We start from the raw sequence: 14,779 nt of genomic DNA, 5'->3' as shown, positions 1-14,779 counted from the left end.
AGACGTTAAACTGAGGCCCCGTCTGCCCTCTCAAGTGGATGCAAAAGATCCCATGGCACTATTTCGAAGAAGAGCAGGGGAATTAGCCCCGGTGTCCTGGGCCAATATTTATCCCTCAATCAACATGACAAAAACAGATTATCTGCTCATTGTCACATTGCTGTGTGTGGGATTTTGCTGTGCACAAATTGGCTGCCGCGTTTCCCACATTACAACAGTGACTGCACTCAAAAGTCTTTCATTGGCTGTAAAGTGCTTTGAGACGAGCGGTGGTCACGAAAGGCGCTATTTCAATGCAAGTCTTTCTATCTTTACGATGCTACACATATATATAATGGTCATACACACACGGTGTTTAACAAAGTGTTTACATGGTTGGACAGTCGGCGCCGTTGTGCCCCAGCCGGGTAGGCTCTTTGACTTTTTGCTTGATCACCTTTTAGTCTTGCTTGGGACTTGAACCCACAACACCCTGCCTTGCTGATTGTTGGCCCCAGATGTGGTTCAGCCCTGGCCAAGGTGGCTATCAACAGGTCCAGGCAGCAGACAATCGAGGGGGTCGTTCGGCCCGACTGACTGCCTCTCTTTGTTCACACCCTGATGCCCCTGGAGATGGAGCACGCGGTGTCCGTCAGCACGCTCGATTGTTTTCCTCACAGCAGAGAGATTTGATCGAGGTGTTCAAAATCATAAGGTGTCTAGACAGAGTAGATAGAGAGAAACTGTTCCCATTGGTGGAAGGGCGGAGAACCAGAGGACACAGGTTTAAGGCAATTGGCAGAAGAACCAAAGGCGACATGAGGAAAAACCTTTTTACACAGCGAGTGGTTAGGATCTGGAATGTGCTGCCTGAGAGGGTGGTGGAGGCAGAGTCAATCGTGGCTTTCAAAAGGGAATTGGATAAGTACCTGGAGGAAGGGAATTAGCAGGGCTATGGGGAAAGGGTGGGGGAGTAGGACTAGCTCTTGCAGAGAGCCGGCTCGACGGGCCGAATGTGCTGTAACCGTTCTATGATTCAATACATTTTACAATAGCATATTACCAGTGCCCGAGGTGTGTGTGTGTGTGTGTGAGATTTGTAGGCAAGCCCAGAGATGGCTCTCATACCCCTTGGCCCTGGAGCACACTGGCAATTGGCAATTCAAAGTCAAGCATATGCCCTTTTTTAAAGGGGCACAACCAATATAGACTGTAAATGAAAACACAAAAAGTAAAAGGAACATAAGAAATAGGAGCAGGAGTTGGCCATTTGGCCCCTCGAGCTTGCTCCGCCATTTAATACGATCATGGCTGATCGGATCTTGGCCTCAGTTCCACTTCCCTGTCCGCTCCCCATAACCCTTGACTCCCTTATCGCTCAAAAATCTGTCTAACCCAGGTTGTGAGTTTGGGAGGTGCTGTCGAAGTTCTGATAACCAGGTGAGGAAAGTTTACAAACACAGATGTTTAGTGACGAAAGACAATTTGTATTTGTTTACAAAATTCCCCCTTACCCTCCAGCATTCAGCTCTGTGCACTTAACAGTTTAGCACTTTAAGTGCCGTTACAACTCAAAGCACTGTCACTTGGAGCAGAGTGTGAGTTCAGTAATGGAGCGTGTTTCTCAGTTCCATCCACCAGCAGTAAGGCAGTGGCAGGACAAACGGGCAAAGTGTGATTGTCATCACTGGTTATACCGGGTTGTCCCGGTGTTGTGGAGTATTAAAAATATAGCACTCTCTCGAAAGGTCTTTTATAGAGAAAAGAGTTGTTAAAACCTGATTAATCAAGGGAGATCCAGTCTAATCATTACCGTTACTGAGTGCTCTCAACGCCGATCTCATGGGATAAGCTGCGCAGTTACATTCTTATACAGTCAAAATGGTGGAACTACACGGGGAAGTGTTCCATTGGTTATTTGCCACCAGTCCCTGCCCACCTACTACTAATACATTGGTTAATATACTTTCAGCAATGTCATTGGTTACTGTTACATTAATTTTATTGGTTACAGTAATTTCTAATCATTCTGTTGGTACATCACTGTTGCTACAGGAACGCCCCCCCCATAGGTCATGTGTTACTTTTCTGTGAGCATGTTCCCATACTAACTTTCAGGCTGCGTCCTTGGCAGACCACCTGTCTGTAAGCATTTCAAAGAGGCCTTGTGTCTGTTATCTTGTGTGATTGGAACATCGTGGTCTCTTCTCATTATTTCAGTGAGCTGTCTACATAAATGTTATCTCCTCAGAGAATTTGTCTGACCATCTATGTTCTGCCTAATTGCTGGGATGTGGAGCTCAGCTATTCTACCATGAAGACATTTTAAACCTTACTCTGTCTTTCTTTCTTTTAATTATACCGAATTACTTTACCCCTAATTAAGGTTTTTCGCTCTTACACCGATATGTTGAAGCTGCCAAAGGTCAGGCTTGGAATGGACTGCGATCATTTTGGAGGGAAAACACAACAGGTGCCACGTGTCTGCCCATTTCACCAGTCTATCTGTGTCCTGAAGTGTCTCACTATCCTCACTGCTTACTGCATTTCCAAGTTTTGAGTCATTTGCAAACTTTGCAATTGTGCTGCCTATACCCAAGTCCAGCTCATTAATATATACTCAGTGGTCCTAAAACCGACCCCTGGGGAAGACCACTGTATACTTCATCCAGTCTGAAAAACAGCCGTTCACCACTACTCTCTGCTTGCTCTCTTCTACTGCCGTCAATCCTTAATTTTGCTAATAAATCAATTATGTAACTCTTTAGCAAATACCTTTTGCATGTCATTATACATAGCTTAGGCTGCACTGCCATCAACCCTCCGTTATTTCATCGAAGACCTCAAATCAAGTTTGTCAGACACGGTTTGCCTTTAACAAATCCGTGTTGAGCGGTGCTGGACTTCCCACAGACACAGCGACCCCGGGCCCTGAGCATCACAGCACGTTCACATCTTGCAGCTGCTCAGAGAAGCTGGAGTCACATGGCACTGGACAGCCAATCAAGGTCAAGTATTCTATAATGGGAAGTCCGTAAGTTGGAGTTCTCATTATTTGGATTTGAGAAACACCCCTCCCCTCAAACATCAATTAAAAAAATCACATAATTAACATTCTTTTAATTAAAGTTAATAAATGTGTTTGAAAAAATATATATTTTTTTGAATTTTTAAAGTTTTGTAATTAGGGTTTAAAATAAACTTAGCTTAGTGGGCAGGGTTTTTAACAGAAAAATGTGGTTTTAAATTTTATTTTTATGTTTTAAAACTTTTACGCTGTTAAAAAAAAATAGGCCTTGCGCCTGCTTTTACCAGGTGCTAGAGTTTGAAGGACATTCTTTGGGCATATAGCCCAATCTCTGCTGTGGGAATGTCCTCGCTCCCGAGATGCGAGCTTGACAGATTGGAAAAGCCGGTTTTCAGTACATGTGTATCGCACGCCCAATACCGGCTTTTGCGATGCCTTCCCGGGTCCGTACACTCTCTGTACGGACCCAGGGAGGCTGGAATTTCAGGCCCATTAATTAAGCCATTTTTTTTCCAAGTGCCAATTAATTTTGTCCCAGATTATGGTCTCTAGAAGTTCCTCCCCCACCGATATTACAATGACTGGCCTTCAGCTGCACCCTGTCCATCTTGAACAGATCCCTCCTGCTTAGAACTGGCCCCAAAGCCCCAGGAATCTGCAGCCCTCCATCCAGCCACACATAAAGCAGGTTAATGTTTCTGTCCCGATACTCACTCGCACATGGCACTGGGAGTGATCCAGAGATTACCACCCTTCAGGTCCTGCTTGTTAGTTCCCTCCTTAACCCCTGAAACTCTGTGTGGAAGACCTCAACCCTATTCCTTCCTCTGTCATTGGATCCAACATGGACCACAACTTCTGTCTGTTCCCCTTCCCCGCAGAATGTCCTGCACCCTCTCAGTGATGTCCTTTACCCTGGCACCAGGAAGATAACACCAGGCGAGACTCATGTCAGTGTTTGCAGAGATGCCTGTCTATCCCCCAACTCAATCCCTTATGAACCCTACATTGCTACACCTCACTGTGCAACCACGTGCCCCACGATGCCATGGATGTGCACCCCGCGGAAGTGTCGACGCAGAAATCCGGTTTGTGAGTGCCACACCTCCCGGAGGATTCCTGCACTGCCTGCCGGATGGCCACCCACTTACTATCCTGAACTCTCAGTAGGTGCGTGGTGATCACCTCCTGGAACGTGTGATCCAGGAAATTCTCAGCCTCCCGTCTGCCCTGCAGTGACTCCAGCTGCTCCTCAAGCTCAGAAACCCTGGGCTCAAGCAGCCGCTGACACTTCCTGGACACCTGGTTAGTGAGGAGCCACGATGCGCCCTGGAGCTCACTCTCACATGGTGCAGTATGTGCAGTCAACGGCTCTCAGCTACCTGGCTATATTCACAGACGCTGAACAGCTGCCACGTGTGAAGCAGTCACACAGTTGTATCTTTACCAGGCTTGTAATATTCACCTGTCCTTAACTGAAAGCAGTATTTTGCACACAGCAAGGTCCCACAAATAGTGACATTTTGTGCAAATATGTACTAATTTACTGTACAACAACAATTTGCACTCATATTGAAAGAAAGACTTGGATTTATATAGCGCCTTTCACGATCACCGGACGTCTCAAAACACTTTACAGCCAATGAAGTACTTTTAGAGTGTAGTCACTGTTGTAATGTAGGAAATATCGTGCCTTTTAAAGTAATAAAATATCCCAAGGTGCTTCACAGGAGCTTAAAACAGGCAACATTTGACACCGAGCAGGTAGGTTTTAAGGAGCATCTTAAAGGAGAAGAGAGACAGAGAGGTTTAGGGTGGGGATTTAAGAGTTGACGCTGAGGCAGCTGAAGGCACGGCCATCAATGGTGGAGTGATGGAAATCAGTGATGCGCAAGAGGGCAGAATTTGAAGATTGCAGAGATCTCGGAGACTTGTAGAACTGGAGGAGGTTACAGGCATCGGGAGGCACGGGGCCATGGAGGGATTTGAAAACGAGGACGAGAATGTCGGTCAGCGGGCACAGGGGTGATGGGTGAATGGGACTTAGTGCGAGTTAAGAAAAGGACAGCAAAGTTTTGGAGGAGCTCACGTTTACGGAGGATGCAAGGTAGAAGGCCGGCCTTGAGAGCATTGGATTGGGCGAATCTAGAGGTAACAGGCATGGATGTGGGTCTCAGCAGCAGATGAGCTGAGGCAAGGGTGGAGATGGGGAATGTTACGGAGGTGGAAGTAGGCGGTTTTGGTTCTGGAGAGGCTATAGGTTAAATATTAAACAGATATATTTAAGAAGACACATTTGAATTTTACAACAGATTCCACTCCGATTCCATTCTCTTTCCCCCAACCCCCTCCTCAGCATCACTAGCCCTCTCCAATGTGTACAGGGGGAGAAAGTTGCATCAGTGAACCAATGTTTAGCCTGATCTCAGCCATGCTGTCAAGCACAGGTGGCCATTAGGCAGAATGCTTCCTGGGAAGGAGAGAAGTGTGATCGAAGACAATCCATTTGCTTTCAAGTTACATATACAAATGTAATTTTTCACAATTTTGATATGAATTTGTAGCTAGGTCCAGAGACTGGAATTATTCAAATAAAAGTGTCTGTTAAGGGTCTTGGGTTGAGGGATGGTAGGTGAAGCATCTTAATTTGAGAGCGTTGTATATCAGAGACAAACCTGATTAAGCCAAAGCCATTTTGGCCAAGGTTATGTTTGGAGACACGGTACCCTGAAGATGTTGTTATCCTCACTCGTGAAGTCAAGACTCCTATATGGTCTTTTACTCCAATTCATTCCTCGCCTAGAATTTTCCTCCTCTACAATCTTCAGGCTTTGAAAGCTCAAAGCGTGGTGCCAATGAATCCCGAGCTACCTCATTTCTTTCACTCCTTTCAACCTGTGTGTGATTCCGCAATATGAGCCTTGACCTTTCCTCGTGCATAATCAATAATCGCGCAACTCTGAATGTCACTTTTCAGACTAGCCCTGGCACTGGAACAAGCTGCCAAGTACTTGTTCAGCGGGGCATTGGAATGGGTTAGATGCAAAAGAGGAAATAAATGGGCAAAGTATAATGGAAGAGAAAAAAATGTGCATTGAGTGTTAGAATGCTGCAATGTATAGTGCATTCAACAGAGAATTTGTACAGACATTTATTACGTAGATAATATCCTCACATTCTGGAAATGACAGACATAAGACGTCAGTGACTGCTAAGTGGTTTAATATTTTACATAATTCTACAATATCAATAATTTAAAACAAGGCCAGAAATATAGAACTAGCACTTTTGTTAAAATCCAAATCCAGGATTGTCAGTTGTCTTCTCTCTGTACACAGGGTCACTGTTGTTCTTCCACACACACTTACAATGCTTCTCATTGAAGACCATCCCCACAATGCACGACCTCGTGTGGTATAGACAGGCTGCTCTGTCCACACAACTGTAACAAGAACAGAGGCACAGCAGCTTAAACAGGCTCTTAATGAATACTTTGCATCTGTTTTCACAAAAGAGAGGGACGATGCAGACACTACTATCGAGGAGAAGAACATAAGGAATAGGAGCAGGAGTGGGCCATATGGCCCCGCGAGCCTGCTCCGCCATTTACAGACAGAAACGGGAGAATTTGTAATGGGGAACAAGGAAATGGCAGAACAATTAAATAAATACTTTGGTTCTGTCTTCACAGAAGAGGACACAAATAACAATCCAGAAATTCTAGTGAATCAAGGGTCTAGTGAGCAAGAAGAATTAAAGGAAATGATTATTAGTAAGAAAATAGTGCTGGAGAAACTAATGGGACTGAGGGCAGTTAAATCCCCAGGGCCTGATGATCTGCATCCCAGAGTACTAAAAGAGGTAGCCATGGAAATAGTAGACGCATTGGTTGGCATCATCCAAAATTCTATAGATTATGGAACAGTTCCTGCAGATTGGAGGGTGGCAAATGTAACCCCACTATTTAAAAAAGGAGGGAGAGAGAAAACGGGGAACTACAGACTAGTTAGCCTCACATCAGTAGTAGGGAAAATGCTGGAGTCTATGATAAAGGATGTGATAACGGCACACTTAGATAATATCAACGGGATTAAACAAAGTCAACATGGATTTATGAAAGAAAATCGTGCTTCACAAACCTACTGGAGATTTTTCAGGATGTAACTGATAGAATAGATAAGGGAGAATCAGTGGATGTAGTGTATTTGGATTTTCAGAAGACCTTTGATAAAGCCTGACATAAGAGGTTATTGTGCAAAATTAAAGCACATAGGATTGGGGGTAATGTATTGGCTTGGATTGAAAATTGGTTAACTGACAGGAAACCGAGAGTAGGAATAAACGGGTCTTTTTCGGGGTGGCGGGCGGTGACTAGTGGGATGCCACAGGGATCAGTGCTTGGGCCCCAGCTATTCACAATATGTATAAATGGTTTGGTTGAGGGAACCAAATGAAATATTTCCAAGTTTGCTGATGACACAAAACTAGGGGTTGTGAGGAGGATGCAAAGACACTGCAAGGCGATTTAATAGGTTGAGTGAGTGGGCAAACACATGGCAGATGCAGTATAACGTGGATAAATATGAAGTTATCCACTTTGGTAGGAAAAACATAAGGACAAAGTATTATCTAAATGGTGATGGCTTGGGAAGTGTTGATGTACAGAGGGACCTGGGTGTCCTTGTACACCAGTCATTGAAAGCAAACATGTAGGTGAAGCAAGCAGTTAGGGAGGCAAATGGTATGTTGGCCTTCATTGCAAGAGGGTTTGAGTACAGGAGCAAGGATGTCTTACTACAGTTATACAGGGCCTTGGTGAGACCACACCTGGAGTATTGTGTGCAGTTTTGGTCTCCATACCAAAGAAAGAATATACTTGCCATAGAGGGAGTGCAGCGAAGGTTCACCAGACTGATTCCTGGGATGACAGGACTGTCGTATGAGGAGAGATTGGGTCGACTAGGCCTGTATTCACCAGAGTTTAGAAGAATGAGAGGGGATCTCATTGAAACATATACAATTCTGACTGGGTTGGACAGACTGGATGCGGGGAGGATGTTTCTCCTGGCTGGGAAGTCTAGAACAAGGGATCACAGTTTCAGGATATGGGGTAGGAAATTTAGGACCGAGATGAGAAATGTTTTCACTCAGAGGGTGGTGAACCTGTGGGATTCTCTACCACAGAAGGCTGTGGAGTCCAAGTCACTGAATATATTTAAGAGGGAGATAGATAGATTTCTAGAAACAAAGGCATCAAAGGATTTGGGGAGAAATATGGCGTTGAGATAGAGGATCAGCCATGATCATATTAAATGACGTTGCAGATTCGAAGGGCCGAATGGCCTACTACTGCTCCTATTTTCTATCTTTCTAATCCGATCATGGCTGATCCAATCATGGACTCAGGTCCGCTTCCCTGCTCACTCCTCATAGAAACATAGACATAGAAACATGGAAAATAGGTGCAGGAGTAGGCCATTCGGCCCTTCGAGCCTGCACTGCCATTCAATGAGTTCATGGCTGAAAATGCAACTTCAGTATCCCATTCCTGCTTTCTCGCCATACCCCTTGATCCCCCTAGTAGTAAGGACTACATCTAACTCCTTCTTGAATATATTTAGTGAATTGGCCTCAACAACTTTCTGTGGTAGAGAATTCCACAGGTTCACCACTCTCTGGGTGCAGAAGTTTCTCCTCATCTCGGTCCTAAATGGCTTACCCCTTATCCTTAGGCTGTGACCCCTGGTTCTGGACTTCCCCAACATTGGGAACATTCTTCCTGCATCTACCCTGTCTAAACCTGTCAGAATTTTAAACGTTTCTATGAGATCCCCTCTCATTTGTCTGAACTCCAGTGAATACAAGCCCAGTTGATCCAGTCTTTCTTGATTTGTCAGCCCCGCCATCCCGGGAATCAGTCTGGTGAACCTTCGCTGCACTCCCTCAATAGCAAGAACGTCCTTCCTCAAGTTAGGAGACCAAAACTGTACACAATACTCCAGGTGTGGCCTCACCAAGGCCCTGTACAACTGTAGCAACACCTCCTTGCCCCTGTACTCAAATCCCCTCGCTATGAAGGCCAACATGCCATTTGCTTTCTTAACTGTCTGCTGTACCTGCATGCCAACCTTCATAACCCCTTAATCTCTTATCAGTTAAGAAGTGTGAAATATTAGATAAAATAAACATAGTGAGAGAGGAAGTATTAAGAGGTTTAGCAGCTTTGAAAGTGAAGAAATGTATCCCAGGCTGTTAAGCGAAGCAAAAGAGGAAATATCAGAGGCTCTGACCATCATTTTCCAATCCTGTCTGGTTTCAGGTGTGGTGCTGGAGGACTGCGAATGTGGTATGTTTGTTTAAGAAGGGTGAAAGGGATAGACTGAGTAATTACAGGCCAGTCAGTTTAATCTCAGTGGTGGGAAAATTATTGGAAAAAATCCTGAAAGACAGGATAAATCTTCACTTGGAAAGATACGGATTAATCAGGGGCAGTCAGCATGGATTTGTTAAGGGAAGGTCGTGTCTGACTAACTTGAATGAATTTTTCGAGGAGTGGCAATGAAGGCAAAGCATATGATGTAGTGTATATGGATTTAGCAAAGCTTTTGATAAGGTCCCACATGGCAGACTGGTTACAGACGTAAAAGCCCATGGAATCCAGGGCAAAGTGGCAAGTTGGATCCAAAATTGGCTCAGAGGCAGGAAGCAAAGGGTAATGGTTGATGGGTGTTTTTGTGACTGGAAGGCTGTTTCCAATGGGTTCCACAAAAGCTCCCTTGCTTTTTGTAATATTCATCAATGATCTAGACTTGAATATGATTAAGAAGTTTGCAGATGATACGAAAATAGGCCGTGTGGTTGATAATGAAGAAGAAAGCTGCAGACTGCAGGAAGATATCAATCAACTGGTCAGGTGGACAGAACAGTGGCAAATGGAATTCAATCCAGAGAAGTGTGAGGTAATGCACTTGGGGAGGTCTAGCAAGGCAAGGTACATTAAATGGTACAACACTGAGAAGTGTAGAGGAACAAAGGGACCTTGGAGTGCATGTCCACAGATCCCTGAAAGTAGCAGGCCAGGTAGATAAGGTGGTTAAGAAGGCATACGGAATGCTTGCCTTTATTAGTTGAGGCGTAGAATACAAGAGATGTGGGGGGAGGGGCTTATGCTTGAATTGTATAAAACACTGGTTAAGCCACAGCTGGAGTACTGCATGCAGTTCTGGTCACCGCATTACCGGATTGCACTGGAGAGGGTATAGAGGAGATTTACGAGGATGTTGCCGGGAGTGGAGAATCTAATCTATGAGGACAGATTAGATGGGCTGGATTTATTTTCATTGGAGCAGAGGAGGCTGAGGGGAGACCTCATTGAGGTGTAGAAACTTATGAGAGGCTTAGATATAGTGGATAGAAAGGGCCTATATCCCTTTGCAGAGGGGTCAACAACCAAGGGTCATAGATTTAAAGTAATTGGGGGGAGGTTTAGAGGGGATTTGAGGGGAAATTTATTCACCCAGAGAGTAGTGGGGGTCTGGAACTCACTGCCTGAAAGGGTGGTAGAGGCAGAAACCCTCACCACATTTTAAAAGTACTTGGATGTGCACCTGAAGTGCCGTAACCTACAGGGTTACGGACCGAGAGCTGGACAGTGGGATTAGGCTGGATAGCTCTTAGTCGACCGGCATGGACACGATGGGCCGAAATGGCTTCCTTCCGTGCTGTAAATTTCTATGACTCTAGCTGTCAGTAATTGACACTGGACTGACATAGGGTTAGTGACCAAGGAGATGAAATATCACCTGTCGATAATTTTAGGAAAAGGTCAACACAAGTACCAAGTAAAAGAGAATCACATTTGATACCATCTGTTTAGCTGAAATTATCAATTGAAATTTCACCCAGAAACTTCATGTTACCCAGAAAATAGTATTACAGAAGACCCGGGAAGATTGCATGTCCTTTATCTTTACTGAGGATTATTTCTGTGCATAGAAACATAGAAATTTACAGCGCAGGAGGCCATTCCGGCCCATCGTGTCCGCGCCGACTGACAAATAGCCACACGGCCCTTGGTCAGCAGCCCTAAAGGTTATATATAAACCTATGAACAATGACAGAAAGGCAAAGAGCACCCAGCCCAACCAGTCCGCCTCACCACAATTGCGACACCCCTTATACTAAAACATTCTACACTCCACCTCAATTGGAGCCATGTGATCTCCTGGGAGAGGCAAAAACCAGATAAAAACCCAGGCCAATTTAGGGAGAAAAAAATCTGGGAAAATTCCTCTCCGACCCATCCAGGCGATCGACACTAGTCCAGGAAATCACCCTGGCCGTATTCTATTCCCTGCAGTACTTACCATTATATCTGCGCTGTCCAACAAAAGGGCATCCAGTCTAATCCCAATTACCAGCTCTAGGTCCATAGCAAATGGCATGTTGGCCTTCATAGCGAGGGGATTTGAGTACAAGGGCAGGGAGGTGTTGCTACAGTTGTACAGGGCCTTGGTGAGGCCACACCTGGAGTATTGTGTACAGTTTTGGTCTCCTAACCTGAGGAAGGACATTCTTGCTATTGAGGGAGTGCAGCGAAGGTTCACCAGACTGATTCCCGGGATGGCGGGACTGACCTATCAAGAAAGATTGGATCAACTGGGCTTGTATTCACTGGAGTTCAGAAGAATGAGAGGGGACCTCATAGAAACGTTTAAAATTCTGACGGGGTTAGACAGGTTAGATGCAGGAAGAATGTTCCCAATGTTGGGGAAGTCCAGAACCAGGGGACACAGTCTAAGGATAAGAGGGAAGCCATTTAGGACCGAGATGAGGAGGAATTTCTTCACCCAGAGAGTGGTGAACCTGTGGAATTCTCTACCACAGAAAGTTGTTGAGGCCAATTCACTAAATATATTCAAAAAGGAGTTAGATGAAGTCCTTACTACTAGGGGAATCAAGGGGTATGGTGAGAAAGCAGGAATGGGGTACTGAGGTTGCATGTTCAGCCATGAACTCATTGAATGGCGGTGCAGGCTAGAAGGGCCGAATGGCCTACTCCTGCACCTATTTTCTATGTTTCTATGTTTCTAACCCTGCAGGTTGGGGGGCGGGGGGTGGGTTGGTGGCGATGTCTGCGGAGGAAGAGAAGCTGGGGGGTGGGGTGATGTTGGGGTGATGTTGGGGTGGAGTGAGGCTGGGGGATGGCAATGCTGGTAGGGGTGTGGAGTGAGGCTGGGGGGAGGGGTGGTGCGGGGGGGAGGAGTGAGGTTTTCACTGCGGGCTTGCTGCAGCCAGCAGCTTTACCACTACGATGAAGCACTGAGCTGCTGTGGAAGGCCCGTTTGGCACCAGTTAAACAGTAAGGAGGCCTGACCCTGTGATGGGTCAAACAAGCAGTGTTCGGACTGCCAGCGTTCGGACTGCCAGTGTACAAACAGCCAGTATTTGCATCTGGCAAATAGGTCAAATGAAAGTTGGGCAGATGGAGCAAGGCTGGAGCGAGTCCTGCAGGTGTGGTTTATCCATCCTGCACTGCATGATTTTTGCAGCGCAACAGCTGCAGGAAAAATGCAGGGAACAGCACCAGCCCTTATACATGGCCATCTTTGACCTTCCAAAGGCCTTTGACACTGTCAACCGTGGGGGTCTGTGGGGGTTTGTCACCATCCTCCACCTGCTCCACAACGACATGCAGGCAGTGCACCAGTGCAGCCTTCGGCCCCCTGAGGAAAAGAGTGTTTGAAGACCAGGTGCTCAAAACTGCCACCAAGCTCATGGTCTACAGGGCTGTAGTAATACCCGTCCTCCTGTATGGCTCAGAGACATGGACCATGTACAGTAGACACCTCAAATCAGTGGAGAAATATCACCAACGATGTCTCCACAAGATTCTACAAATCCCCTGGGAGGACAGACGCACCAACATCAGCGTCCTCGACCAGGCCAACATCCCCAGCATCATAGCACTGACCACACTTGATCAACTCCGCTGGGCAGGCCACATAGTTCGCATGCCAGACACGAGACTCCCAAAGCAAGCGCTCTACTCAGAATTCCTTCACGGCAAACGAGCCAAAGGTGGGCAGCATAAAAGTTACAAGGACACCCTCAAAGCCTCCCTGATAAAGTGCAACATCCCCACTGACACCTGGGCGACCCTGGCCAAAGACCACCCTAAGTGGAGGAAACGCATCCAGGAGGGCGCTGAGCACCTCGAGTCTCATCGCCGAGAGCATGCAGAATACAAGCGCAAGCAGCGGAAGGAGCATGCGGCAAACCAGTCCCACCCACCCTTTCCCTCAACCACTATCTGCCCCACCTTTGACAGGGACTGTGGCTCTCGCATTGGACTGTTCAATCACCTAAGGACTCATGTTAAGAGTGGAAGCAAGTCTTCCTCCAATCCGAGGGACTGCTTATGAGGATGATCACTGCTGTTCCTCAGACTTCTGGCTCTGACAGTTATCCCACAGGCAAAGGCATCTATGTAATAGGGCTATAGATAAATATAACCACAGAACATTCTCTCGTCATGTAAGTGTGACATTAGAAGTATTATTAAGAATCAGTATTACAGGATATAAAATGGAGGCTTCAAACAGTTTGCTAATCTTTCTGTTTTTATTTAACCGTCTCACAGTGTATCACATGAATGTTATTATGGATATTCCCACCTGCAGGAATCTGGGTCAAACGCTTTCTGTTTCTGCGAGCATGTTTCATGGTTTTCCATGTTTCTGCAAACGCAATCACACAGATCCTCGTCGAACTGCATGTAGGGCCCACAGATGGCCAGTTCTGCAATGGGAGAGAGTTCTGGACGGAAAAGAAACACATTTGAGAAAGTGCGGCTCACAGCTATCTATTTTGTAATGTTTGAAATTTGAAACAACATTTTAAAACAAGGAGTCTATCACCATCTTCTCTTTGGTCGGGCGAAGTCACACAGTGGCATTTCTGCTTGTCCCACACCAGGCCCCTGGAGCAATGATTCTCATCGTGTAGACAGCTGGAAGATACAGCAGCAGCATGTTAGTCCTGGTGCCCTGCTGTAAACGTACACTGGTGTAGTCTCTCTACAACATAGAACCCCTACATGAACCAGATACAACATGTGCTAGGTGTTCTTTGTTTGTAAAAGGCACAGCTCTCACACTGAACGTAGCAAATATAAACAGCTACACATTATGTTACATTGCCTTTTGAAAGTCCAGTTCTTGAATTCCAAACAAATTGCAATTCTGATGAGTTGGTGAGAATTATGACCTTAATTTGAGCTTTGTATCTGCGCACTGAATGTGGCTGCTCGGACTACAGGATAACAAGCTTTAGATTCCTAGCTAACACGGCACATTTAAATTGCTGTAGCTTCTTTGCACAGCCAACGAATTACTTCTCAACAGCAATCACAGTCATTTTGTCGGCAAAAATGGGAGCTAATTTCTGTACAGCAGGTTGCCAGAAACAGCTGATTAGAATAAACAATGAACCTGTTTTGTTGGTGTTGGATCAGTGATGAATATTGTCCAGCACCTGGAGAACTCCATGCCCACTTTGAAAAAGCAAGACCATTGTTTACATTCCCCTGCACAGGCTTACAGCGCCTCTGTTCATGTCTCCGCTGAAAGGCAGCACCTCCAACGGTGCGGCACTCCCTCACAACTGGACCGAAGTGTCAGCTAGATTCTGTGCTCAGTCTCTGGAGTGGGGCTCGAATCCACAGCCTTTCACCATTCAATCAAGCTGGAACCTTGAGATTTAAGATACTTT

The 14,779-nt window shown here is 45.8% G+C and overlaps 1 protein-coding gene across 2 annotated transcripts in view; it reads right to left on the bottom strand.

The window, feature by feature from the left end:
* Positions 1-6,219: 6,219 nt before the first annotated feature.
* vegfd (vascular endothelial growth factor D) overlaps positions 6,220-14,779 on the bottom strand; it is a 49,321-nt gene continuing 40,761 nt past the window's right edge. For both annotated transcript variants that reach the window (XM_070873490.1, XM_070873491.1), the window contains exons 5-7: positions 13,927-14,018; positions 13,684-13,825; positions 6,220-6,449 (exon numbers count right to left, since the gene is read on the bottom strand). In XM_070873490.1, coding sequence (XP_070729591.1) covers positions 6,299-6,449; positions 13,684-13,825; positions 13,927-14,018 — 385 coding nt within the window. In that variant the 3' untranslated portion in view covers positions 6,220-6,298. The remainder of the gene's footprint in view (positions 6,450-13,683; positions 13,826-13,926; positions 14,019-14,779) is intronic.

This window comes from Pristiophorus japonicus, unplaced genomic scaffold, assembly GCF_044704955.1.
Source record: "Pristiophorus japonicus isolate sPriJap1 unplaced genomic scaffold, sPriJap1.hap1 HAP1_SCAFFOLD_491, whole genome shotgun sequence".
Taxonomy (NCBI): Eukaryota; Metazoa; Chordata; class Chondrichthyes; family Pristiophoridae; genus Pristiophorus; species Pristiophorus japonicus.
Note: the sequence above shows the minus strand (reverse complement) of the source record. Positions and strands in the feature narration are given on the sequence as shown.